The sequence below is a fragment of the Syngnathus typhle genome, linkage group LG4, assembly GCF_033458585.1.
Source record: "Syngnathus typhle isolate RoL2023-S1 ecotype Sweden linkage group LG4, RoL_Styp_1.0, whole genome shotgun sequence".
In the NCBI taxonomy this organism is placed as follows: Eukaryota; Metazoa; Chordata; class Actinopteri; order Syngnathiformes; family Syngnathidae; genus Syngnathus; species Syngnathus typhle.
Window position 1 is genome coordinate 22,211,948 of NC_083741.1, and position 25,180 is coordinate 22,237,127.

The 25,180-nt window shown below is 41.7% G+C and overlaps 1 protein-coding gene across 3 annotated transcripts in view; it reads left to right on the plus strand.

Annotated features, from left to right (window-relative positions):
- The first annotated feature begins 14,524 nt into the window (after positions 1-14,524).
- LOC133153154 (protocadherin-9) overlaps positions 14,525-25,180 on the plus strand; it is a 108,163-nt gene continuing 97,507 nt past the window's right edge. For 2 of the 3 annotated variants that reach the window (XM_061277237.1, XM_061277238.1), the window contains exons 1-2: positions 14,525-14,953; positions 15,769-18,886. In XM_061277237.1, the coding sequence (XP_061133221.1) occupies positions 15,851-18,886 (3,036 nt within the window). In that variant the 5' untranslated portion in view covers positions 14,525-14,953; positions 15,769-15,850. Of the gene's footprint in view, positions 14,954-15,768; positions 18,887-22,771; positions 24,902-25,180 lie in introns of those variants that run through there. The other variant, XM_061277239.1, reaches the window with a different exon arrangement.

Below are 25,180 nucleotides of genomic sequence, written 5' to 3' on the forward strand. Positions count from 1 at the left end.
CTTAGAATGTTTACTCATTCACTGCCAAATGTCCATTGGGCTGGCATGAGTGAGTTCAAGGATGCATTGAAGTGATCTATTGTGCTGTTTTCTATTTTTGTTATTTCCTTAACACAATGTGACCTCTTATGAAAAGAAACAGAAATGAGCAGCCGTAGGCTGTTTAAAATTTACATTGATTGTAATGGTCAACAATTCCTCATTGACCTCTTTGACCACCGACTGGAATGGTCCAGCAGCTGTATTTTTCTTCTTCTTTTTTTTATCTGACCCGGTGACAGAAATGTTACGGCTTTGGCTGCCACTGTGATTTGATGCTTTATTCAGCTTTGGGCCCACCGTTCCTTTGTGACTGATGAGGACTTGACACTGGTCACAGCTCCGTAACCAGCGAGCCTCTTGACGTTCCATCATGAATTTCAAGCCATTTCATTCGTGATGCACCCTCTTGCTTGGCTCATGCCATGGCGGGTTTCATATCCTTCACATTTCAGCTCATTTCTTCAAGAACATGAATAGCTTAACGGCAATTTTATCTTGATTACATTTTGACAGTACAAAGCAGCACTTAACAAAGGTCTTCAGGTGGAGAGCTTACCAGTGCAAGTTAAGTGTCTGGATTTAGACTTAAATTGAGAGAATTTATTAATTCAAAAATATATTAGTGGAATTCTCTGAAATATGAAAAGTAGGGAATCATTTTACACCACAACCTCCAGTTAGTTTTCCTCTTTGGAGCAGTCTGTATCATAAAGTCATGAACTTCCGTTCAGCTGTACTATACTGTATGTTCTTCTCCCAAACAGACTCTGGCAAAGTTCCTCTGAAGCACTTCAAAATCCAACCGAAATCCAATCCAAATGAAAAAAAATCCACCAGCTTCAACCATAAACATTATAAATGGAACATTAACTACGTGCAGTGTGAAATGTACTTAGTATGAGATTGGTGACAATTTACACATTAAAATGGTTGCCTAGATGTGACCAAGCCACGTCTTTTTGAGAAACAAACCATCATTCATTGATTCGGAATGTCCCTGCTAAGAGTGAAACCCAAACGCAGTACACGCCAGACAGTTCTGGAAGAAAAACAGGCGAGATGGAAGACATGGGGACACACAAAAGGGGGGAATGGTGAGCCCACTTATCCTCGAGTAGCACAGGCTGTGAGATGGAGCATTTTGTTAAGAAAGGTCCAAAAGGTACTCAGGGCGACGAGGGTGGACGGATTTGAAGGTGAAGTTGGCTGGGGATTTTTGAAGACAATGAAGATAATGATGTTTTGTTTTTTTAAATGATTTTATCACATTATTGGCTAAACGTTGACGTACTAATCAAAAAACACCTATTTGCATTTTTGAAAATGAAAATATATTAGTACCAATCAGACAAATGCATGAATAAATATTTGGATGTATGTGTTCTTTATTATTTTCGTGTCTGTCTTTTCGCCACAGATTGCATGTCAGCTCCGGGCGATTGTGTTGGTCGCTTCTGTTTTCGGAATAAATATCAATGCAAACAAGTCTCTGGTATGTCATTTCTCTCTCACTTGAAATTAATATATCCCTCAAATGTTTCGGTATATCATATTTTAAGGATCGTAAAGTCTTACAATTATAGGATTATGAAGATCCCAATAACATAATCTAAATTTTTCTTTTGGCCTCAGCATGCTAAGACGACATGCGATCTGCTTGGCAGGCTTTGATGAAGCACTCTCAGTATCTTGTCAATCAATAGCCCTCCGCTGGGCTTTTCTGAGCATGCCTTCCTTGGGATGCCACTTAAGACTTTTTTTTTTTATTATTCTCCCCTCTGTGTACTAGTGTCAACTAAACAGTATTGTGGCATGAGCAATCGCTCAGGAGGAGGCTTAGTGAACATCAGGCACGGAGCCCATGCTGGAAAAAAAAATCATTCTATTAATTAATGGTGCAATTAAAGTTTTGTCATTGACATGCCACTAGCTGACAGGGATGGATGGGGCTCTCGGTCCTACACAAGACACGAGCGCATCGATAATGAATGGCAGCTATTAGCAGCAGGTTTGTGCGGTGATGGGGCCACCTGCAAGGGCTTGGCTTCCCCACCTCGCCATGTCCCCGTTCCTTCCCAAGCCCTTTATCTCTTGCCAACACTTTGCTTTCTTAAGCTTACTCTTCATTTAGCATGCTCCTAATTTCACTCTGCTTCTCATTTATGCCGGTAAAAGCTAAATGGTTCAAATTAATGTTGGCTAATTCAAGCAGAAAATTGTTTTCCCAGAATATTTTTTGTTGTTATTATCGCCCTACTTTGCATTCCTTACTTAATTCAAATGGCTGTAAAGCGCCTCATTGTGTTGAGGAACGCTCCGTGTGACTTTACGACAAGAGTTAAATTGGATTTGAGCCAGCCAGGTATATAAATTATCGCCAGGCTCATTCAGGTGTTCTGTGAGCAACAGTCTAAAAGAAAAAGCAAGACATAAAAATGATTTATTTTTTTTTTACCCCCCAATGCATATTATGTTGTTGCTCATAAGCAAGATGAGAGCTTAAAAATCAACATCAATGGTTCAGCCTTTAATTATTAAAGCCAAAAGGATGCCATGTAATATTAAAATATCTTCAGGCAGTCCACACTTGTGGTGTAGGAAGATGGTGCAGGAAGATTGTCAGTAAATGTAAAAAAAAAAATAGATATAAGAAGGTTGGATTGAATGGGGTTGGAGATTGACATCATGATCACAAATAACAACCAAAGCAGGCTTGTTTTACTGATAGAGCGGCAGAAATGTTTACATTCCTTAACAAATGCTGAGAGTGTACATTCACACTCGTTTTATTGCCGTGTGATGTTTTCTGTTCTGCGCTGCATGAGCTGCATTCGCAAGATTATGCAAACACAGCAGTAACAACTGCAACTACATTTCAAGATGATTCCGTGGAAGAAGAAGTTCTATCCCACCATACGTGCAATCAAATATATTTTGTAGCATTTAATAAAGAATAGAGTTTAGCATTACGATTTTTTTTCTTTGTTCTTGCAGAATTTCATGACTTTTGAATTTGAAATGACTTTGCGTTGTTCCGGCGAGAATATTTCACAAGTATCTGACAATAGGACACGCATATACTTAATATACCGTTTTTTTCCATGTATAATGCGCCCCCATGTATAATACGCACCCTAAAAATGTCATGTTGATGCTGGTAAAAAGCCTGTACCCATGTATAATACGCACCCAAATTTTGACTCCTACTTAAGTCCGTGAACGTAAAATTATTTCAGAAAAAAGATCATCTTTGGGAACAACCGGATGTTATTCTGCCGGTCAGTATCACTGCGCATGCGCTAGCAAACTCAATAGCGAAGAAATGTTTCGGATTCGTGTAGGGTACATTGTGACAGCAAACGAGCAGGTGATCGAGCAAGCGTCTGATACGAGAGCATTGTGTTCGTATGGAGCGTGTTTGAAGTGAACAGCAGAGAAGAAAGCGCATCTGTAATGGTGGCCTCCGTATCATATTTCTGATGTTAGGTCAAACGCGATAAAATAAATAAATAAATAATAAATTGTACCCATGTATAATGCGCACCCCAGATTTTAGGACAATAAATTTGTTAAATTTTGCGCATTATACATGGTAAAAAACGGTACTTGTTATTGTCTGAATGACAAATGTTGACAAAAACAAACAATATCGTTTTTTAGTCTTCAGGGAAGAGAGAGACAAATTGTGTTGTTCGATAGTCATTTTAGCTCTTATTGCCTGGTCTTGGAGAAAATTGGCCAATATCTGAAATGAATCATCTCATCTCGGTATCATCAGCAGTGGAACAGACACTCAGTGACAGTAAGATTAAATCTTAACACATTGCAGCGCTGTTGATTTTCTTATGGCGGGCTGGCCGAGAAACTTGCATGTTGTATATATATATCGTGTTTGTCAACGGCACGAACCGGCATGTTTTATGCTTACCCAGACAAGGTTACCTCCTGTTTTGGATTCATGACAAGTTCAGACGCTCTCCGACCTTTTCGCAGCATCTTATTCCGCTCAAATATACAACTTGCTCCATTGCCACATGCGATGACTGATACAAGCTGCAGAAAAGCTTTTAACCCTTTTAGGAAGTCAAAGCTAACCTATAAAAAATATTTGGGCAGGGTGACTGTTTTTTACATGGAAAGAAAAATTCTTTATGGACTGCTGCAATGGCTGAGTATTTTCAGGGTTGTCTTATTTTACGACGATTGCTTTTTCTTCCCTGTAAATCACTGAGAATGTTTACATTTCAGCTAAAATATTTCCTGAGCAGTATGTGATTTCTTTTCACGTTGCTTTCACTTATATACACTACCGTTCAAAAGTTTGGGGTCACAAAATTGTTTGGGTAACCCCAAACTTTTAAACGGTAGTGTAAATATTATTATAATAAAATATTATGAATTAAATATTATAAATTATATCTTGTATTTGTATACGATTATATATAATCTATGAATACAAGTATACATATATATTATAAAAAAAATACACAGAAGATTATATATATAATCTATAAATAATTATCTAAATAAATATATACACTACCGTTCAAAAGTTTGGGGTCACCCAAACAATTTTGTGACCCCAAACTTTTGAACGGTAGTGTAGGTGTCAAGGCCCGGGGGCCAGACACGGCCCGCCACATCAATTTATGTTGCCCGCGAACACAAATTGTGCATCAACTTCATGTGTCAATACTAAAATTACAAATTGTCTTCACTTCACTTTTACTACTCTCTGATTTTAAGGCTAATTATTCATAAGTTTGTTGTGTAGCCTATCCTGTATACAATAAAAGCCTTTGACAGTCATAATGGTCCTCCTAAGAAAACTGACTATGATGCGGCTCGTGACAAAAAATTAATTTGGCACTCCTGCTGTAGAAGATTGTATTTGAATTTCAGTTGTTTTTTAGTGGAAATGTAAATAATATATACAGTATAAAAAATAGAATATACAGAATCTCAATCCAATTTCATGTGATTTGTGATCAATACAGTGTTCGATGACATCCACCGACTTCACTTAGCAACTAGCCATCAAGACGCATTGTACACAGTCCTAAAGCTGTTCAAAGTTTAATCACTCTGTTGGGGGTGCGAGAAGCAGTGGATGAAGCGGAATGCGGAAAGCGAATGAAAACAGGGGGCTGCAAGACGCTGAAATGTGAGAGAAGCTCTATCAGTCTGATCAGTCATCCGTTCCTCTCCAATCTCCTGATAGAGCAGGTACCGCAGAAGGTGAAACGATGTGTATCAAAACCTCATGAAGATCGATGGCTTCCTTCTGTCAGCTCTGAGTGAGACAAAAGAGAATGAGCTTGTGGGCTCGATGTATTTTTTTATATATTTATAGATTGCCGATCTAAATCGACACAAGAGTGGAAGCTGCGGTGAAACACGGGAAATTGACAGCTATTAAAAGTACAAGGCCAAAGGAGGTTTTTAGACACCCTCCCCCCTGTCAGCCTTATTAACATTGTGTCAGGAAAGGGTGGTAAATAAGTCTCAGAGAAATGATAGAGGGATATAATCAGTATCTGCGGAATCTCCAGCCAGGTGTGTTTATGTGCACAGCAATGAGGCAAACAGCGCAGCGACAGGTGATAGCGGCTTTAAGAGCTTAGCGGGCTTTCAGATGGGCAGGTCATGGATTGGCATAACAAACACACTTGGGCGAAAAGTGAGACACCATTTCCATTTTTATTCCAACGCTGCAATAATGCCACGTTTACTCAGGCACATAGTCTGTATTTTTTTATTATAAAATTGTCGTTGCAATGAATTTTAGATTAATGTTGTATTTGTGTGAGAGTTCTTCCTAGATCACTGACTGACCGCCAACAGATGTTGATCACTGCATTCCCGTATTTCCAAACCTCTCTAATGTGTTTCAAGTTATCAACAAGGCGAGTTGCACGCTGTGAGTCAGCCGGCAGAACACAACAGCCAATCAGCGGCTGATGGTAAAATGATAGCAACGCTCTCATTGGCCGAATCGGAACATACAGATATTTTTTTTCGTAACTCCCGGGGATGAAATCAAACGCTGTAAAATTCCCTCAAACTGCGGAAATACAAACTTAACAACATTTATAAAAATAACCGCTCAATTAGTACATGTATGAAATGAAATGCATTTGAAAAGAGTAGGAACATTTTGCAAGAAAGAAAGCTCGCAGTCATTCTGGCAGCATCCTGCCTGTGAATGAGCCTGCCAATTCTAATGCGTGTGATTTAAGCACAAGGGGCGTTTGTTGTTTGTGTGGCAACTGGTGGGCTGCCAGTTAAGGGCCTTGCTACTTTTTGTGTTGCTAGGCATGCTGTTCATTAACTCTTTTCTTCATTCCAGCGTTTAAACCTTAACCTCAAAATCCATAACCGCTTTCACACCACGCATCCAAAATAATTAAATTGTATTTCTTTATTTTTGCTGTAGACATTGGTTTGATATAAAAAGATAAATAAGACACATTGATCAACATAACTGACATCTGCATCTAATAGTCAACAGGACAGCGTGTATTTTGCAATAAATGGTGCTAGTGTAAGAATAACACAGATTGACAAATACTGGAGTGAGTAAGAATTCAGTGACAAATCCTGGCAACAACTGTGAACCACTGACATCCCCAAACATTTTGCTTTTGTGAACATTCCCAAGCAGTCTCTTTCATTGACCGTTTATTTTGGGAGGTTACTCCTGTCAGTCCTCTCAGCCAGGTCTGGAGATTAACTCAACGAGTGTGAAATCCACCGTTTCTTTCTGTAAGTGAACTCCCTTAGTGTTTTGCTAGCCTGTTGCCACTTGATAACAAATCAAATGTTTCTGTAGACTTTTGAGTTAAAGAAGAACTTGAAGAAGAAGAAGCCATGCATCGACATGCACGAATGATCTTAAATGTTTGAGATTTTGAACACATTTCTTAAAGCTTTAGCAATTTCAAACATTTTGACGACTAAAGAAATTTCTGTATTTTCCCCAAACATCAGGTCTGCATCGGTAATCTGCGTAATTGCTCTCCACCCCTCGACGTCCTAGCGCCTCATTGCTGTTTAACGACCTTAAATGACCTCGTCAAACCCCCCCGACCCCCCACCGCCGATGAATACGTTTTGGAGCGTGACGCATCCGACATTTTGGCCAATTTTCAAGCTCCTTCCACAGACTAAGTGCCTAGGCAATGCATTCCTGCTGCTGAATACGTAATTACGGATAAGAACGGTGGCAAAACCATCACGGCAAGCGCTCGATCCCGTTCAAATATACCCCATGGGTTTGTAACAATCAAGGAATGAACCAAAAAAAAGAGTTTTAACACCACAGCAACGTCAGTTCAACTAACTGTAAGATCAGTTGAACTGTTAGTCATATCCGACGGTGATAGAAATATGCTGAGTTATTCATTATGGAAGGATAGTACTTTGTTGGAAATGGCGTCTATAGTAAAATCATTTCATATCAGCTACAGTGTGTTGCAGGAATATTGTCGCATAATATGCCGGCCGAGGTTCTTCCGCGGTCCAACCTGTCAAGGTTTGGTTGTTTGTTTATAACGCAACAATGATCCCACAAGCGGCATTTGATCATCTTCAACAAATACATTTACCTCCGCAAGGATTGATTTCACTCTCTGCGTCAACCCGCAATGTCCTACAGACAAGGAGGGAGGATATTTTTCTGCTCAGTATTATAGAGCACCACAACTACGACAAGGATCTGAGAGCAAACACTTCTCTCGCTCAAAATTGCTATCAAAATAAAGCCCGAGCAATTCCAACAACAATCTAATTTCATGGTGTGTTGTGTTGAGCCTCTCAACATGTTTGACCTGTTATGGAAAAAAATTCAAATTTAATTGTGGCTGAGCGATCCAAATCACCACACATAGAGTCACAGAGTTAAGCCTTCGATAGATGAAAAATCACAGCTGGGGCACAGGAGTGTGATTTGTTGGAAAAGCCGTGTATGGTTAAGGGGCTTTATGCTGATCTCCACTCAAACACAAACAATGGTGCGGCTCCTACCCTCACGCGAGTGTGTTTAATTACGCCGCCGAGTCCCATAGTTACGCTCTGCACTCACATTTCATGCAAATGCAACAAAGAAAATATACTAGCATCCATTTTATCCTTTCTTGTCACATTTTCAGTTGTACCAGCAATATTATCACACATCTGGAATTGAATGCATTTGGCTTTTGCTGCATGGGGTCGAGATTGGGGTCGAAAAAAATGCAGACTGCAGCGGTGAAAAAAAAGAAATCTTATAATAGTGACAACCGGTGGCAGGCAAAAAAACAGATGAATGGCTACCATTGCGAGATGCTTACATTGCTGACAGCTGGAGCGAGACACAAAGAGACAGCCAACAACCACAGGGAGGCCAAACAGGAGACAGCAGAACTGTGCCAAAGGGACTCTGGTTATCCATCGGCTAAGGTGTTTGTTTGTCTCAATCACGTTCAGTGGATCTTTCAATAAATGATAGCCCGCGCTATCAATGTACTGATGAGTCACCACATTGGATTCAATCTCAACATCCGGAGCAAGCTCGGCCTGCAGTTATCCCCGTGATGCAACCTGCTGAAAGGGACTCAGACCGTCACATTAACTCCCAACACGAGAAAATCCTGGTTTTAAGGTACAATTGTTTCCCATGCACCCCGCAAAAAAAAAAAAAATATGAAAGAAAGCACTGGGATGAGTCATCTTAAGTGGCTTCTGCCCATGGCATGGCACTAACGTTGCAATATAATTAGAGGGATGGTCTCTTCTCTCTTCACCCTGCCAATGTGCCATCGGCTTCAAAAGCTCTCCCCAAGAAATGGAGTCTCTCTAGAACATATTTCATGTGCTGTTCCTAGAGAGTATTTTTCTTATTGTATCCAGTGAAGTGCCTGCATTTTTCTTCCACATGAAAGATAATGACGTCTATATTATAATACAGACAACTTTGCATTAGTTAACAAACTCACATTCTTAAAGGATAGACACTACCTTGTCAACAAATGTGATTGTTCCATTTTTTTATTTTTATCGTGACAATAATGATCTACCGTATTTTCCGCCCTATAAGGCGCACCTAAAAACCTAAAATCTTCTCAAAAACCAACAGTGCGTCCGGTGCGCCTTATATATGGACCAAATTCCTAAATTCAAACTGGCCCGAAGTATTGTGTCATGAAATCAATCATAAGTGGCCCGCTGAAGACTATGAATCATGACTCAAAAAGACTATGGATCATTATTTTATGATTATAAAGTAATTTGTTCTGTCTGAAGTTGAAATAAAAAAGATAAAATGGAGAATGATTTGATTTGGATTAAAAATCTGACATGATGCATTAATGGTGCGCCTTATAGTCCGGTGCGCCTTATATAAGGATAAAGTTTTAAAATGGGCCATTCATTGAAGGTGCGCCTTATAGTCCGGTGCGCCTTATAGGCCGGAAAATACGGTACTATTTATATCACGTTTGCTTAGAAATGACTCAAGCTAGCGTAAGATCATGAAGTCAGATCATCAGAAACTACAAAAACAAACACGCCTGCCCACCTGCTCAGGTTGAGGACGCGTGTTTTACTTACAATAACTGTCTCGGATGAGACATGATACAGCTGAACAAGCAGCAGTAATCAGCTTCTTATCAAGGTGAGTGAATAATTTCAACGGTCCTGTCAGGAACCCTTGTGTTATTTACCGTTGATCATTTAGCCGTGACAGTGTTGGCAGATACAACGGCAAAAGGAAGGAAGCCATATCAATGCCTCAATGCACCTGTCATGATCAGAATTGATCATTAGACAACATGACAGGACCTCAATGTGCCAGCAATGCTTGATGGACTTTTGCATAAAATACGCGCTTGCAACTTTTATCACACAGACACAGACAAAGGTGCAGTACGTGACTTTGCGGGAAAAAAAAAAGTAATAACTCGGGCTGTCTATCTATTTAAAATACCTTGTAATATTACTGGATAACAGAAAATAGTAATTTACCTATTGCACAAAAGACCCCATCATTGTCAGGCAACACAAACAGGAAAATATTGATTGCTTCTGGCAGCCTGCAGGTGTACTGTAAAGCTCTCCTGGCACTGAACTTTTTTTTTTTTTTTTTTTTAGCTATTATTGCAATGCCAAAGATTGTGACTTTCTAAAGTGAGCTGACAAGAATAATAATAAAGTTTGGTAATGTGTTACTTTTTTGTCGGGGAGATTCAATTGCATTGTAGTACACTGGCATAGTATGAAATTACAACCTGGATGTGTCATTGTAAAAATAAAATAAATGACACTTGAATGACAAAATAAAAATGAAAGGATAGCTACTATCCATACACAGTGGGACTAAAGATCGTTTTGGTCAACAGTTGATTTTTTTTTCTGGAAGTCACACAACATTGGTGAAAAGAGCCTCAATTAGCAAGGAGAAGACTCTCATTAGGAAAGCATCACAGTTCCATGTCCCTGTAAATCCCTGTGGTGCACTCTCGCATAATAAAATGCAGACCTGCACACCCGTGTTTTCCGGCCTAAGACAAGTTAACCTGCTGCAACTCTTTAAAGACAGGATGTACAACATCGTTAGTGTCCATCTGCGGCCAGTTGGGAATGGTCTGTCTTATCTGCATGCGCGGTGTGATTGACTGATGACTAAGCCTGGGTACCGTCTGCCTTACGTACATAATAATAACAATAATAATAATAATAACAGTTATTTAATTCATAAAGTCATTTATATACACTACCGTTCAAAAGTTTGGGGTCACAAAATTGTTTGGGTGACCCCAAACTTTTGAACGGTAGTGTAAATATTATTATAATAAAATATTATGAATTAAATATTATAAATTATATTTGTATAAGATTATATATAATCTATGAATGTAAGTATACATATATATTATAAGATTTTTTACACAGATTATATATATAATCTATAAATAATTATCTAAATAAATATATACACTACCGTTCAAAAGTTTGGGGTCACCCAAACAATTTTGCGGCCCCAAACTTTTGAACGGTAGTGTATATATAATTTTTTGCATCATCTGGAAAACTCTTCAGAGTTGTAGCTATTTATCAATCAGTCCCTGAGCATTATGCAGACTTAAAAAAAAAAAAAAAGAAAAGAAGCAAGATGCGTCTCTAACTTTTACAAGATATGCACAAGGTCAGACTGCAGAGCAGACTGTTCATGTAGCAGAATTTTCTTTCAGCCGCTCCAGCAGTCTGAGTTTTCTATCTAAACATGTGGCTCCTTGCTTGCATTTCACTAAGCAAGGCGAATGAAAAGAAATGCTTGACCTTTTTCAGCGCATAGTCTGGAACATCATGTCGAATTCAAAGATATGGCAAGGCGAGCCTTCGGAATTATTATTTTTCCAAGATTACACCAATATGGGACTAAGAGTATCAAATTCAAATGTTCACCTATAGTGTTAATTTACTCTCCAGGTTCTCTTAGACAAATTACACATTTTTAGGCCATGCCAATAATCCAAATGCATCGTAGCAACCAATGACAAAAAAAGAAAATCACTGTCAGACTTGGAAGTCTTTGAAAATAAAGTAACAAACTGTAATTATAATTCAAGCATCAACTAAGTGGATTTAGGCTACTACAGTGTAAAGTAAACTTTCAAATCAGTGCAATGCCTGATTGGTATTCAGGATCTACCCCGTGTGCGATGCCAATTATCCACTGGGTCATTACCGCTCTTGTGAGAGGGCTTAAAGGCAAAAGGCCGAGATTTTCATCAGCAGCCGCGGCGACTCTTTGCTACTTTGGCACAGAAGAATCGAGTCTGCTACGATTGTTGTGTTAAAACGGAGGATCCACAGAAAATCGACGTGATCGTTTCAAAGTAAATCATGTCATTTCATTCCTGTCAGGGAAACAAAACCTTTGAAAGAACTCTTGCACTGAAATCTAATATGTTCTAATAACAACAACAAATACATTTATAAGTACCGTATTTTCCGCCCTATAAGGCGCACCTAAAAACCTAAAATTTTCTCAAAAACCAACAGTGCGCCTTATAGTCCGGTGCGCCTTATATATGGACCAAATTCCTAAATTTAAACTGGCCCAAAGCATTGTGTCATGAAATCAATCATAAGTGGCCCGCTGAAGACTATGAATCATGACTCAAAAAGACTATGGATCAATATTTTATGATTATAAAGTCATTTGTTCCGTCTGAAGTTGAAATAAAAAAGATAAAATGGAGAATGATTTGATTTGGATTAAAAATCTGACATGATGCATTAATGGTGCGCCTTATAGTCCGGTGCGCCTTATATAAGGATAAAGTTTTAAAATGGGCCATTCATTGAAGGTGCGCCTTATAGTCCGGTGCGCCTTATAGGCCGGAAAATACGGTAAATATAATTATACAAACATGCTTTGTTTGCACGCAATCAATTAGAAAGTCGGGCCACCGGCTGTTAGCATTTTCTAGGGCAGCAGCTCCAAAGACCTTTATTGTGAAAATACATTAATTACTGCCTTGACCTTTTGCTTTTATGAGCATGAAAGCGAAGCATGTTTGTTTCCCTGTATTATTCATGCGGCCAATTCAACAGCATGAGGAAAGTCAATAAATCAGTGTGAGAATCAAATGAAGGTGAGCGCTGTGATTGACTGTATTGGCGTACGGGGAATTTGAAGACCTCGGCTTTGGACGCTTCCCTTAGGCTCTGTCTGGAGTGTGAGGTTGTAGGAGGTGCACCTCGCCTCCTAGAACATATATTAGCATACTACATTATTCATCACCTGTCAAGCGCTTGACTGGCAGCAACATTAGCTGTAGCCAGTTCAGCCCACTAAATAGGGAGATAACAAACGTGAGCAACACTATATTTGGCGTGAGAAGCTCCCGGGACCGTCAGGTCATGTGAAAGATAATCTCTTTTGAAAGCTGTGGTGATAAAGACTGCTGAGCCTGTTTTAATGCTTTCTTTGTGCGATTAATAGAAGTAGGCTAATTTAAACAAGCTACTGCAATCATTAATGGCTGGATCCAGATATTCATTGAAGCGTGCCCTGGAAAGAAAAGTCTTTGACAAAAAGGAAATTGGACCTTCTAAGGCACAGGCGAAACAACATGACATCTCCAAAGTCAGAAACCAGCTTCTCAACAAATTTACATTCATTGGCCTGCGTATTTCGTTGAGTAAGGCTCGAGAATGAAATGATGGTTCCCCTCGGGTGCTTCCTGATTGAACGTTGATGGAGGGGAAAAAAAAGGTTCCTCGCCATTAGGTTTGAACTGCTGGCCTGTTATGAGAATTAAGGTGGTTCATTGTGGTATTTTTTGTACAATCATGCCTTGCTTTGCTTTGAAATGAGACAAGGTGCTTGTTGCGTTGAGATCCAAGCTGGCTGCCCAGTCCAAATATTTGGGGAATACTCGCCTGAAGATGGCAGTGTTCACCATGCAAGCTCACCGCACGCTTGCTTTCTCCAGAAGCAACACAGAGAGAGAGAGCCGTGGATGATTTGGAGGCTACTGCATTGGAATTAAGTCATTATTGACAATGAAATAGGGACCTGTTCTGATAATTATCTGTCGTTACCTCGTGTCATTTCTGACGTGTAATTTGGGAGTTCTTCATATAAGCCGCCCTTTGCTGAAATAAAACTTATCAAATGAATTTGCATGTGCGTGCCAACCCAATTAAATCACATGATTGCGTCATCAATTATTGGAGAACATGTCATACATTTAAATGGGAAAAGAATATAGGTTATATCCCGCAAAGGAGACGGTGTCCCTCCACACAGACGCACAACTGTCGGACTTTGACGAGTGGAATGACTGTCAAGGTTATGACTTGGAGACATTGCTGATGAGTGCCTGCAGGCTGCCAAGTGCAGAAGGGCACAAAGCAAATATGCAGCTTGTGTAAACATGCTTAGACAACATCTTTCCCTTTTTGACTTTAATTCATCGTGACTATCAACTGCATGCTTTAGCAAGTCATGGATCACGCTTGCATAGCACATTTTTGGCCAAAGTGGATTCAGATTGGTGGCTTTGCAGCACATTCATTCCAATGAGAGTTTCCTACCCGACGACCGCAGCAGCTTAACAGGTTGACTTTTCTTTTTTGACTTTGACGCGCGTTTTGTGAATACCCGCAGCGTGCGAGAACGATCGCTGTTTTATTCGAGCAATCATAAGCACAACGGCTCCTTTGTCGTCATCGTCGTCATGACCACCCCACTCTCGCTTTTTGGGGGGTTATGGTGAAATGTCTCCGCAGCCTGCAGCATCTTCGCGGAGCATCCCAACGCGCAACCCTCGGATCCGCAAGAAGTGACGTTTCACCGGGCCAATCTTGTTCGTATTACGCGTGACGACGCAGCTGAAAAAGAGCCGGCTTGACCAATGAAGCTGGTTCGGCCGAATGAGTGGGCGTCTGTGTATTTCACCACCCCTCCCGTGGTTCGACCGAGGAGAGAGAGGGTTGGAGGAAGACATCCAGCCCGGAGAGCGAGAGCGCAAGGATGAGTGCAGGCGCGTAAAGGTGGCGCATTGGTGTGACATTGAACGCCTCTTGTTTGAATTTTTTGCAGCAACGAGGACAACACAATCGGACATTTTACACCTCTTTTTGCCTTCGTTACGTCTTTTTCCACTCATGGGCTTCATGCCAGGTTTGAGTGACAATGAAGCCCCTTGGACTTGAAACATGAGGGAATAGAGTGGTTGGTCTTGCGTTCACCCCGCCGGCGCTGCTTCGCAGGTTTAAAGTGCAATTTTTTTCCCCCTTCCACGGGACGTAGACCGGGAGCCGAGCATTGATTTTGGGAGACGCTTTAATGGAAGACACCGCAAACCACTGACCACCTGGCTGCTGGAAGATGAGACGCTGATCACCGCAACAGCCGCAGGTAGGTCACGCGCTTAAATCCTTTCCATTAGTGAAGTTAAACTGGGGAGGAAATGCAAAAGGCACTCACGTTGTTTGTGCAACTCAAATGTTCATTTTTTTTTGGTTTGTTTTCCCGGACCTTATTACCAATGCCAATGTAAGATGAGAGGACCATGGGCTGGCATACTCCAAATTTTCTGTTGCGATAGTGTGTGTACACTTTATATATTAGAAGGCTGTAGCCATTCATTTCAATTTGATTTGTAAGTGTGCAATGCTAGGTTATCAAAGTCACAAGTGTTTGGTCATGTACTTGTTCATTTTTTAACATTGGGTGTCAGGATGGAGCAATTCACACTGAAATGACTGATGCAGTGTTAAGTCGATTTTCTGACTTTTTTCTTCAGGTATTTTGGCAAATAAACCAGAAAGGGCCTCATATGTCTAAAAATATTTTTCTTATATTTTTAGTTTATGTCCTTTATAATATTTTCTCTTCATCCTTTATTATCCTCTAAAGTCCAAGTGGAATCGACAAGGAGTTAAACCTCAACAAGGTCATTATAATGAGTACAATCTAACAGCATCTTCAGCCTTATAAATGTAGAATCACATACATTGCATTAAACAGTCATATTGCTGAATCGGGAGTATTCTATAGAATGTCGTTCAAAAACAATCACCGGTCAATGGAAAGGTGGAACAATTGAGAACGATTCATGAATGAGGATCAATATTTTTAGGTATGGAATTTAAATGGTTGGGATGTCATTTTTGATTTGATCACTTTGCCTTTTAAGGTATTGACTCAACACATTCTCTATGTATTTTTAGGCTTGGACGATTGCTGTCATCAGTGAGAACTCTGCTACTGCCGTTTCTTAGAAAGAAGTATTTTTGCCTCGCTTTCTCTGTCATGGATCTAAAAGACTATTACCTGTTGGGTGCTTTGCTTGCCTGCATATGGTTAGACCCTTCAATCGCCCAAGAACTCATCTACCCCATCAGGGAGGAGCTGCAAGAAAATGTCCTCATTGGAAATATACCCAGAGACCTTAACATCTCCCACACAAACGCTGCCACTGGAGCAAGTGCTAATCTTGTGTACCGCTTGGTCTCCAAAGCAGGAGACAACCCTCTGGTCCGCGTTCTGAGCAGCACCGGTGAAATATTCACAACATCAAACCGAATAGATAGGGAGAAGCTCTGCCCCGGTCCCTCCTTTGAGGACAGCGAGTGCGCCTTTGAAATTGAAGTGGTCATCCTGCCTAATGATTATTTCAGGCTGATTAAAATCAAAATAATCGTCAGAGACACAAATGATAATGCGCCCATGTTCCCATCCCCAGTGATCAACATCTCCATCCCGGAGAACACGCTCATTAATAATCGCTTTGCTATTCCTTCGGCCACTGACCCAGACACCGGTCCAAACAGTGTGCACAAATATGAGCTGATCAATGGGCAAAGTGCCTTCGGCTTAGACATAGTGGAAACGCCAGAGGGCGAGAAGTGGCCCCAGCTCATTGTGCAGCAGAATCTGGACAGAGAGCAGAAGGATACCTATGTGATGAAAATTAAAGTGGAGGATGGCGGCAGCCCGCAGAAATCCAGCACCGCCATTCTCCAAGTCACCGTGACAGACGTCAACGATAACCGACCCGTCTTTAAGGAGAGCCAGGTAGAGGTGCATATTCCGGAGAACTCTCCTATCGGCACGTCTGTGGTGCAGCTTCAGGCCACCGATGCGGACGTAGGGGCCAACGCGGACATTCGATATGTATTTGGGACTCAGGTGTCACCTGCTACAAAGAGGCTGTTTGCACTAAATGGCACATCCGGCCTCATCACTGTGCAGAGGCCTCTGGACAGGGAGGAAACGGCAATACATAAACTCTCTGTCGTGGCTAGTGACGGCAGCCCGAGCCCGGCCAGAGCTATCATTTCAATAAACGTGACCGACGTCAATGACAATCCCCCCAATATAGACTTGAGATATATAATCAGTCCCATTAACGGCACTGTTTTCCTCTCCGAGAAGGACCCCATTAATACCAAGATAGCCCTCATCACAGTGTCAGACAAAGACACCGACATCAACGGCAAGGTCATTTGTTTCATCGAAAAGGATGTGCCCTTCCATCTCAAAGCCGTGTACGACAACCAGTATCTTTTGGAGACATCTGCCCTGCTCGACTACGAAGGCAGCAAGGAATATAACTTCAAAATTGTGGCTTCTGATTCTGGAAAGCCGAGCTTGAATCAGACCGCCTTGGTGAGAGTGAGGCTGGAGGACGAGAATGACAACCCCCCTATTTTCACTCAACCCGTCATTGAACTGGCTGTCATGGAGAACAACAAACGGGACCTGTTCCTCACCACTCTAAGTGCCACGGATGAGGACAGTGGTAAAAACGCAGAGATTGTTTATCAGCTTGGACCGAACGCCTCGTTCTTTGACCTTGATCGGAAAACGGGGGTTCTGACCGCATCCAGAGTTTTTGACCGTGAGGATCAGGACAAGTTTCTGTTCACGATAACGGCACGAGATAACGGCACCCCGCCTCTGCAGAGCCAAGCGGCCGTCATTGTAACCGTGCTGGATGAAAATGACAACAACCCCAAGTTCACACATAACCACTTCCAGTTTTTTGTCTCGGAGAATCTCCCAAAGTACAGCACAGTTGGCGTGATAACCGTGACGGATTCTGACGCCGGGGAAAATGCTGCCGTTTCACTTTCCATTCTGAACGACAACGAAAACTTCATCTTGGATCTTTTCTCCGGCGTTATCAAGTCCAACGTGTCGTTTGATCGGGAGCAACAGAGTTCCTACACCTTTGACGTGAGGGCCGTGGACAGCGGCAGGCCTCCTTGCTCCTCGGCCGCCAAGGTGACCATCAACGTCATCGACGTCAACGACAACACCCCCGTTGTCATCTACCCGCCCTCCAACACGTCTTTTAAGCTGGTCCCGCTTTCCTCCATCCCGGGATCGGTGGTTGCCGAGGTGTTTGCGGTGGACGGCGATACGGGGATGAACGCCGAACTGAAATACACCATCGTGCACGGCAACAACAAGGGCCTGTTCAGGATTGACCCTGTCACCGGGAACATCACGCTGGAGGAGAAGCCCGCAGTGAGCGATATAGGATTACACAGATTAGTGGTCAACATCAGTGATTTAGGATACCCAAAATCCCTCCATACCCTGGTGCTGGTATTCCTTTATGTCAACGACACTGTGGGCAACTACAGCCTAATCACCGATCTCATCCGGCGACGGATGGAAACCCCGATTGAGCGCAACATCAGCGAAAGCAGTGAAACTTATCAAAGTGGGGACTATTTAACCATCATGATCGCTTTTGTGACTGGCGCCTTAGTGGTGATCATTGTGATCTTTGTGACCGTCCTGCTGCGCTGCCGGCACACGTCCAGGTTCAAAGCTGCGCAGAGAAAAAAACAGGGAACAGAATGGATGTCCCCAAACACAGAGAACAAGCAAAACAAGAAGAAAAAGCGCAAGAAAAGGAAATCTCCAAAGAGCTCCTTACTCAACTTTGTTACCATCGAGGGAAACAAACCCAACGATCCCGCCCACGAACCAATCAACGGAACCATCAGCCTGCCCACCGAATTGGAGGAGCAAGGGATAGGACGCTTTGATTGGAATGCCACACCCACCACCACCTTCAAACCCGGCAGCCCTGACCTGGCCCGACACTACAAATCTGCCTCACCGCAATCGGCCTTCCACCTCAAGGCTGACACGCCGGTCTCCGTCAAGAAGCATCACGTGATTCAGGAGCTGCCGCTGGATAACACCTTTGTTGGGGGCTGCGACACCCTTTCCAAGAGGTCCTCCACAAGCTCAGACCACTTCAGTGCCTCGGAGTGCAGCTCCCAAGGAGGGTTCAAGACCAAGGCGCCCATGCACACCAGACAGCAGGTAAAAGAGCACTTTTACTGGTCTACAAGTACTGCCTATAACTGCCCTGTTCCTCAGTGCTAAAGTGTCAGTTCACATTCGATTCTCACACTTAGATTATCGATGCAACAACAAAGTCAAGGAAGCACACTGATTTGATGTGACCACACTAATGATCAAACTTAAAGATGAAACAAAAACAACACAGCAACTAAACATCCACCAATTATGGATTTGATGGACTCTTCCGTCACACACATAACTTGGTGGTCCAATCAAAGACTGATGCTTGTGTGTCATAAAAGGTTGTTAGTTACAATGATCCGAATGAAAATGGGTGAGTGCCTGCCTTACTTTGTGTATTCGACACCCAGGACAGATCCAAACTGTACATTTATCTCTTGTGACCCACTGCTCTTTGTGAAAGAAACATTTTTTTCTTGCCTATCTACTCAAACCTGACAACGGGTTCACAATCGCTAAAAAGATACAAGACGTCTCACCTTTCATAAAACCCGAGCGAACGTTCATGTTTATTTTGTTTGTGTGTTTCAGTGTTCTGGTGTGTACTGTGATATCACACAAAGCCAGAGAAGGTTCTCAATACCTGTAAGCAATAACGAGTCGTAACAATTAGTCCCTCGTAGTGTCAAATGTGAATGTCACAGACGGCTTTGCTCAAAGCCGGAATTCAATTCTTCCTCTCAAAGCACACTAACAAACTGAGTGAGCCTTGTCTGGGATTTGATACACATCCAATTCAAAAAGGATTAGCCAATAATGAGCCTCAAATTTAAACATAATCCATGCTGCTTTTTTTTTTTTTTTCGCGTATCAAAGCCTTATTAATTTTTCTGCTAATAAAGCCCCCACTACACAACAAACAGTTCTAATCTAACGCACATGGACAAATACAGGGCGCAGCAGAGGTGGGGATGAGAAAGAGGACAGAGGGAGGGCCAAGTGAGGAGGGAGTTGTTACTGACTCAAGCTTGACTGGTGGTGGTACTGAACCCTTAGGTGGCAGTGTTGAGCTGTACGGCGGATCCTGGCGCGCCGCCAGCCTGCAGTGCTCCATGCAAGGCAGCATAAGAAAGGAGTGAAATCTATGTTGGCGTTCTTAGTGAAATACTCTCTTCTAATGATGCTGAGGCTGCACGGAGAAGATTGATAACGGCAGGTAGAGATGGGAATGATAAGCTCTCGCCAGGAGAGGAAGAGGAATCACCTAGGGTGATGCCACGCGGGACCTGATGTCGATGCGTACCTCCGGGTCACTGCATCCGGACGAGTATTTTGTGCCTTTTTGTGGGAGAGCTAGCAGTCAAAAAAAAGGAGCTTGGTTCGTCATTTTTCCCTCGAGTTAGCTTGAGTGTGTGGCCGCTTGCGGGAGGTGTGGGGGATGAGGCAAGGTGATGACATGGGTGACAAACAGGATAGCACATGTGATATGAGACTATACAGTGCACGCATCTTCATTGAAAGACTTACTGGGATCAATAAGTCTGATACATGACCCATTGAAGCACAAAAACATTGTCGACTGTATTTTATACTGTGCCATTTATGGTGCAAATAACTGTAGCGCATCGGTTCTCCAATCATCTACAGCATAGGTGTTAAAGTCAAGGCCCGGGGGCCAGGAAGGGCCCACCACATCGTTTTATATGCCCCACGAAGACAAATTGTGCATCGACTACAAATTGTGTTCACTTCAAAAATAGCAATACTGCTAGTAATCTTTTTAAAATATTTGAAGAAGTTATATTAGTGTCAGATTTCCAAAGTAGTTATTCAGTTTGCTGTGTAGTCTATACTGTGTATAAGATAAGGCAATTACAGTCATATTGGCCCTCCAAAGAAAACTATGGCTACGATGTGGCCCGTGACAAAAATTAATTTGACAAAGAGAATCAAAACTACCCTCAGATTGCGGCACGCTCTTTTTGGCCAGGGTGATCATCTCATCTGGTCTCTCATCTATTCATTTTGACGTGACATAATAAGTGGTAGTATCACATGGAATGTTTTATTTTTTTTCTAATTATTGCCAAACTGTTGGATGCTTCATCTTTGGGGTTTTTTCCAAGCTTCTCTGAGTGGAAAATTATTAGATTTATTTTCCTGCTATTTCTGAGGCTTGAACGACCTCCAAAGAGCTAGTCATTTTACCGTCGTATCAATTCCACGTCCTCTCACTGAGGTATTCATATTTGAGGTTAAATGGCAGTTATTGATCGTGGTAAAATGTTTAGACAGACCCATGGAGGGTCACATTTTCAATGCCTCCTTTTGAATCCTAATGTTAATGTTTTTTTTCCCATTAACATGTGAACGCTTGACACTTATTACATTCTCAGACACACGTGCTTTGGTTTGAAAGGTAAAATGTCATATTAGCATTATAGCCCCATTGTGGAAAAGTGCATGATAGGACAATTTAGTCTTTACATTGTTTGCTCTTGAGTAACTAACATCATCAATCATCTCCTCTTGTTTGATGATGTTGATGTGAAATAAGCGAACAAGGATGTTTAAGGCAAAGACATGGGTAAAGCTTTGGGGAATAGCTTTTGAATTGATCCCCCCCCACCCCCCACACCCCTTCGAATTGAAAAGCAATTCTGTTTCATCTCTCAGGAGTCACTTCTATGCAGCATCAGCATCAATCAATAAATAAGAAAATTGAAAGCAAATTGATTAACAAGTAGACGTCCAGATGAGAAAGGTCGAGAGCAGCCGCAGCAAAGCCTGAAAAATCCACCGCTTCTCTAGTGTCTGCCTTTTCTTTAACATTAGGAAATGGGAGCCATTTTAAATGGCAGTATCATTTTTGAGAGACCCCCAGTGTGCTGATAGCGATAGACGCAATCCTTGCCTTGTCTGTCATATTTTTCATTTATTTATCCTGTCGGGACCAACATAAACGGAAACAACAGTGCGTAAAAAAGCATATTTTTGCACGGCGACACAAGCTTCTAAGAAAAACAAGTTGCTTTTTCAGCATCACTTCCTTTTAGTTTCATCTCGCGCCACTTGTACGATATATGGACGAGAACATGGAATCTGAAAGCGAGACGCAGGTATGGCTGACTAGCCGAACACGTGCCCGTTGGCTATGCATCATCTGCACCCTGTACATGAGATCCCCAGGCTCATGTTGAGAACACGTTGATTTGATTTCAGCGAGTGTAGCGAGCTTATAAGTAGTCAGTGAGATGGTGCGTTAGGCACGGTGCTAAACTGATTACAATCCTTGCTTTAATTTATCAATGCTTATGCAGGTACACTATTTGCCAGGACAAAATCAGTGAGAGAAAATTTGAAAATAGTCTTCCTTCGTCACCTAATTTCCATCGTGAATGTGAAAATAAGGCTGTCTATTATGCGAGAGGCCCATGAGGATGAGATGGGTCCATTTTTTTTTCCCCCCACTCACTTTGTTATGGTAATGTGACAATACGCTGTATGTGGGTGCGCACTGCACAATTACCAGCTTTATATGGGACTTACAGTGATATGACCACATTTCTCCAACCAAGCATTCATTTGCCACGGGTGATATTATTATTTTTATTTTTTTTTGGAATATGAAAGCAAACACGCTTGCACTTAGAAGCATGGACCGACGGTTGCGTTTTCACACACTGTTCACTCTGATGTGCAAATCAGACTGCAGCTAAAAGGAACATTTTATAAGAACTGCCTTTGGAAACGTTTCGCTTGGAACTTGGACTGTACTCGTATCTGATGGCGAGTGATGTATTCCAAGAGTAATTAGCTGGGGAAGAAGCTGACTGGAAATAAGCGCTTGTGTATAATAATCAACTAAACTCCCAAGATGGCAGAAAGAAATAATTGATTATTGACCGCAGGATTCTTTTAATAGCCTTGTTTCTTTCATAGATAGTCTTGAGATGATCAGCTCCGGGTCCTCGTGGGCTGCTGCACTTCCTGTTTTAGATAGTTCCCTCATCCAACACACCTGATTTAAGTGATCAGCTCATCGACAAGTTCTGAAGAAGTCTGATAACGATCATTTGAAGCGTATTGTCACGAACTGTGTCTTTTTGTTTCATGACAAAATAGACGGAGAAATAAAAGCCATCGCGATTAAGTCACCTTGGAGGGGTCGACTTTGCTGTGCAGGTTAATTTGCCACATTAATGAGAAGTGATGAGAGTTGATGGAAGCAGGGAAGATTAATAGTCGTTGATAATGTTGAAATACTCTCAAAGGAAAGGTGACGACGATACTACAATTCAGTTCTCCCCCCCAAACTTCATCGTAAAGACAAATTAAAGGTTTTACACAAACATGACACCTCATTCATGTCCCTGGTGAGAACATGCGACAAGAAATAGTCCTGCCCTATCTGTGTACATGCTTAAATGGAATGACGTGTGGCCTCAACTAAGCTATCGGACGTTGGCAAGTAGCAGACTAAATCAGAGCCTTGAGGGGATCTACTTTTGTCTGCACAAAATAACTAAATAAATCAACCCTGTCTGTAAAGCTGCTGGACCATGAGTTATTTGCTTTTCTTCTCCGCTGTTAAACCAAATGAGGTCTTTGTTGATTTTGTTTTTAGATATATTTATTCCTGAAGCAGACTACCCAAAACACAGATGATGGCAAATTACCAGGAATTATACTTCATTTGTTTGTGCATATTTGTATTCCTGTGAGTATATTTTCCACCCTCATCCTTGAGTTTGGCATCATATATAAAAATTCCGTTTTGATAACAGCAAATGCTTTCATAAATCAAAGAGTGTCTTTGCGTATGTGTACACGCGTGCGTGTGCATATGCGATTTTTCTCTGTCTATCATTCGTTTGTTTGTCTGCCACTTTTGGCTGACAAGCCATTCATCTTAAAAGTAAACATCGTCTATCTCTGCAAATTCTCACAGCAAATTGACCGATGATCAATCATCCCGAGAGTCACTATAGGATGGATATTCATGTTCTGCATGCACAAAACAACAACCAGAAAAAAAAACATTATTTTAGCTTTTGTGGGACTGTCACGACTTCAGTCATCTTCACGTTTTCACTAATCCAGAAGACATCGCGCAACCTTCCACTACAATCAATCAAGCCGACGTACTCGCGTTATGTTTTCGTCTAACATGGCGAGAAAATACTTTTCGATTTCTACGGCGTATGTAAAATAAGAGTAGAGGGTGGAAGAAAATGTTTCTTGACTTGTTGCTTGTCCACAAAAATGATCTACAGTTATAATGGTATATCATTGTGTGAATGTCCCCATCCCTTCTTTTTCACCTCACCCACCACCGACTGCCCTCCTCCGCCGCACCTTTCAGCCAATTTTCTTCGGCGGGTCAATGCAATGTTAAATCACCGACGGCATGGTCACCGTTTTTGTGTTCTGATCATTTGTGACAGATGGGAGCGCTTTGTTTTCCCTCGCTGGTGTAAAAGACGGGCAAAGCATTTCTGTATTTCTTGACATGACAAACCCAGAGGGAGAAATGTCTTTGTCATTCACTTGTTGTTACATGTGACGCACGGGCCGCTGCTGCTCGGTCACTAGCTTGAGCCCGCGTCCAAGCTAATAGTTGTGATAATGGCTGTGCCAGACAAACATGCCCAAGGCTAGCCGGTAGGGGGCAAGGGAGGGGGGCTCGGAAGGGTCGGTGTGGTGTGGGCGGTTGTTTGACGTGAAATGCGACTGCCATTGACTGCTGTGTCACATCACTCACAAAGACTCTGTAACCCTCATCTATGTAAATCTTTATTGTGTATATATATGATATGTTTCATGTAAATTGAACTCCTGGTAATTTTGCCTAATGTGCTGTGTTAAAAAATAATGGACTTAATTTTGGTTTGATTTGCTCTGCTTTTTTTCTTTATAAATAGATTTTTATTTTCATTGCTGGGACCTCTGAAAAGAACTAAAAACAAACTGCCAATTATTTAGAACATTGCAACTCCTGTTTTTGAAAGCTTTATTTGAACACTGCTATTCTACCTAAAGAATTTCATAATAAATGTTTCCAAGAGCTCATTTCCTGTTTCTTATCTGTCACTTTGTTCTCCGTTTCTGACGGGCCAAGTGCGATCGTGTAAAATGGCACATGTCAGGCTGCTACTGAACAAATGATCAACTGGTGCCGATCAACAGAAATACACGTTCATGCGTAGGCCCAATCTCTCAGAATATGATCTAGAGACAAGAATAGCGACAAGGCCTCAAACATAGAAGCCCATGCAGTCACATTTTAGTAGGAATGTCAATGCAGTTTGACAAAAGGTGTAATTCAAACGCTCATCACACTCAGCGGGA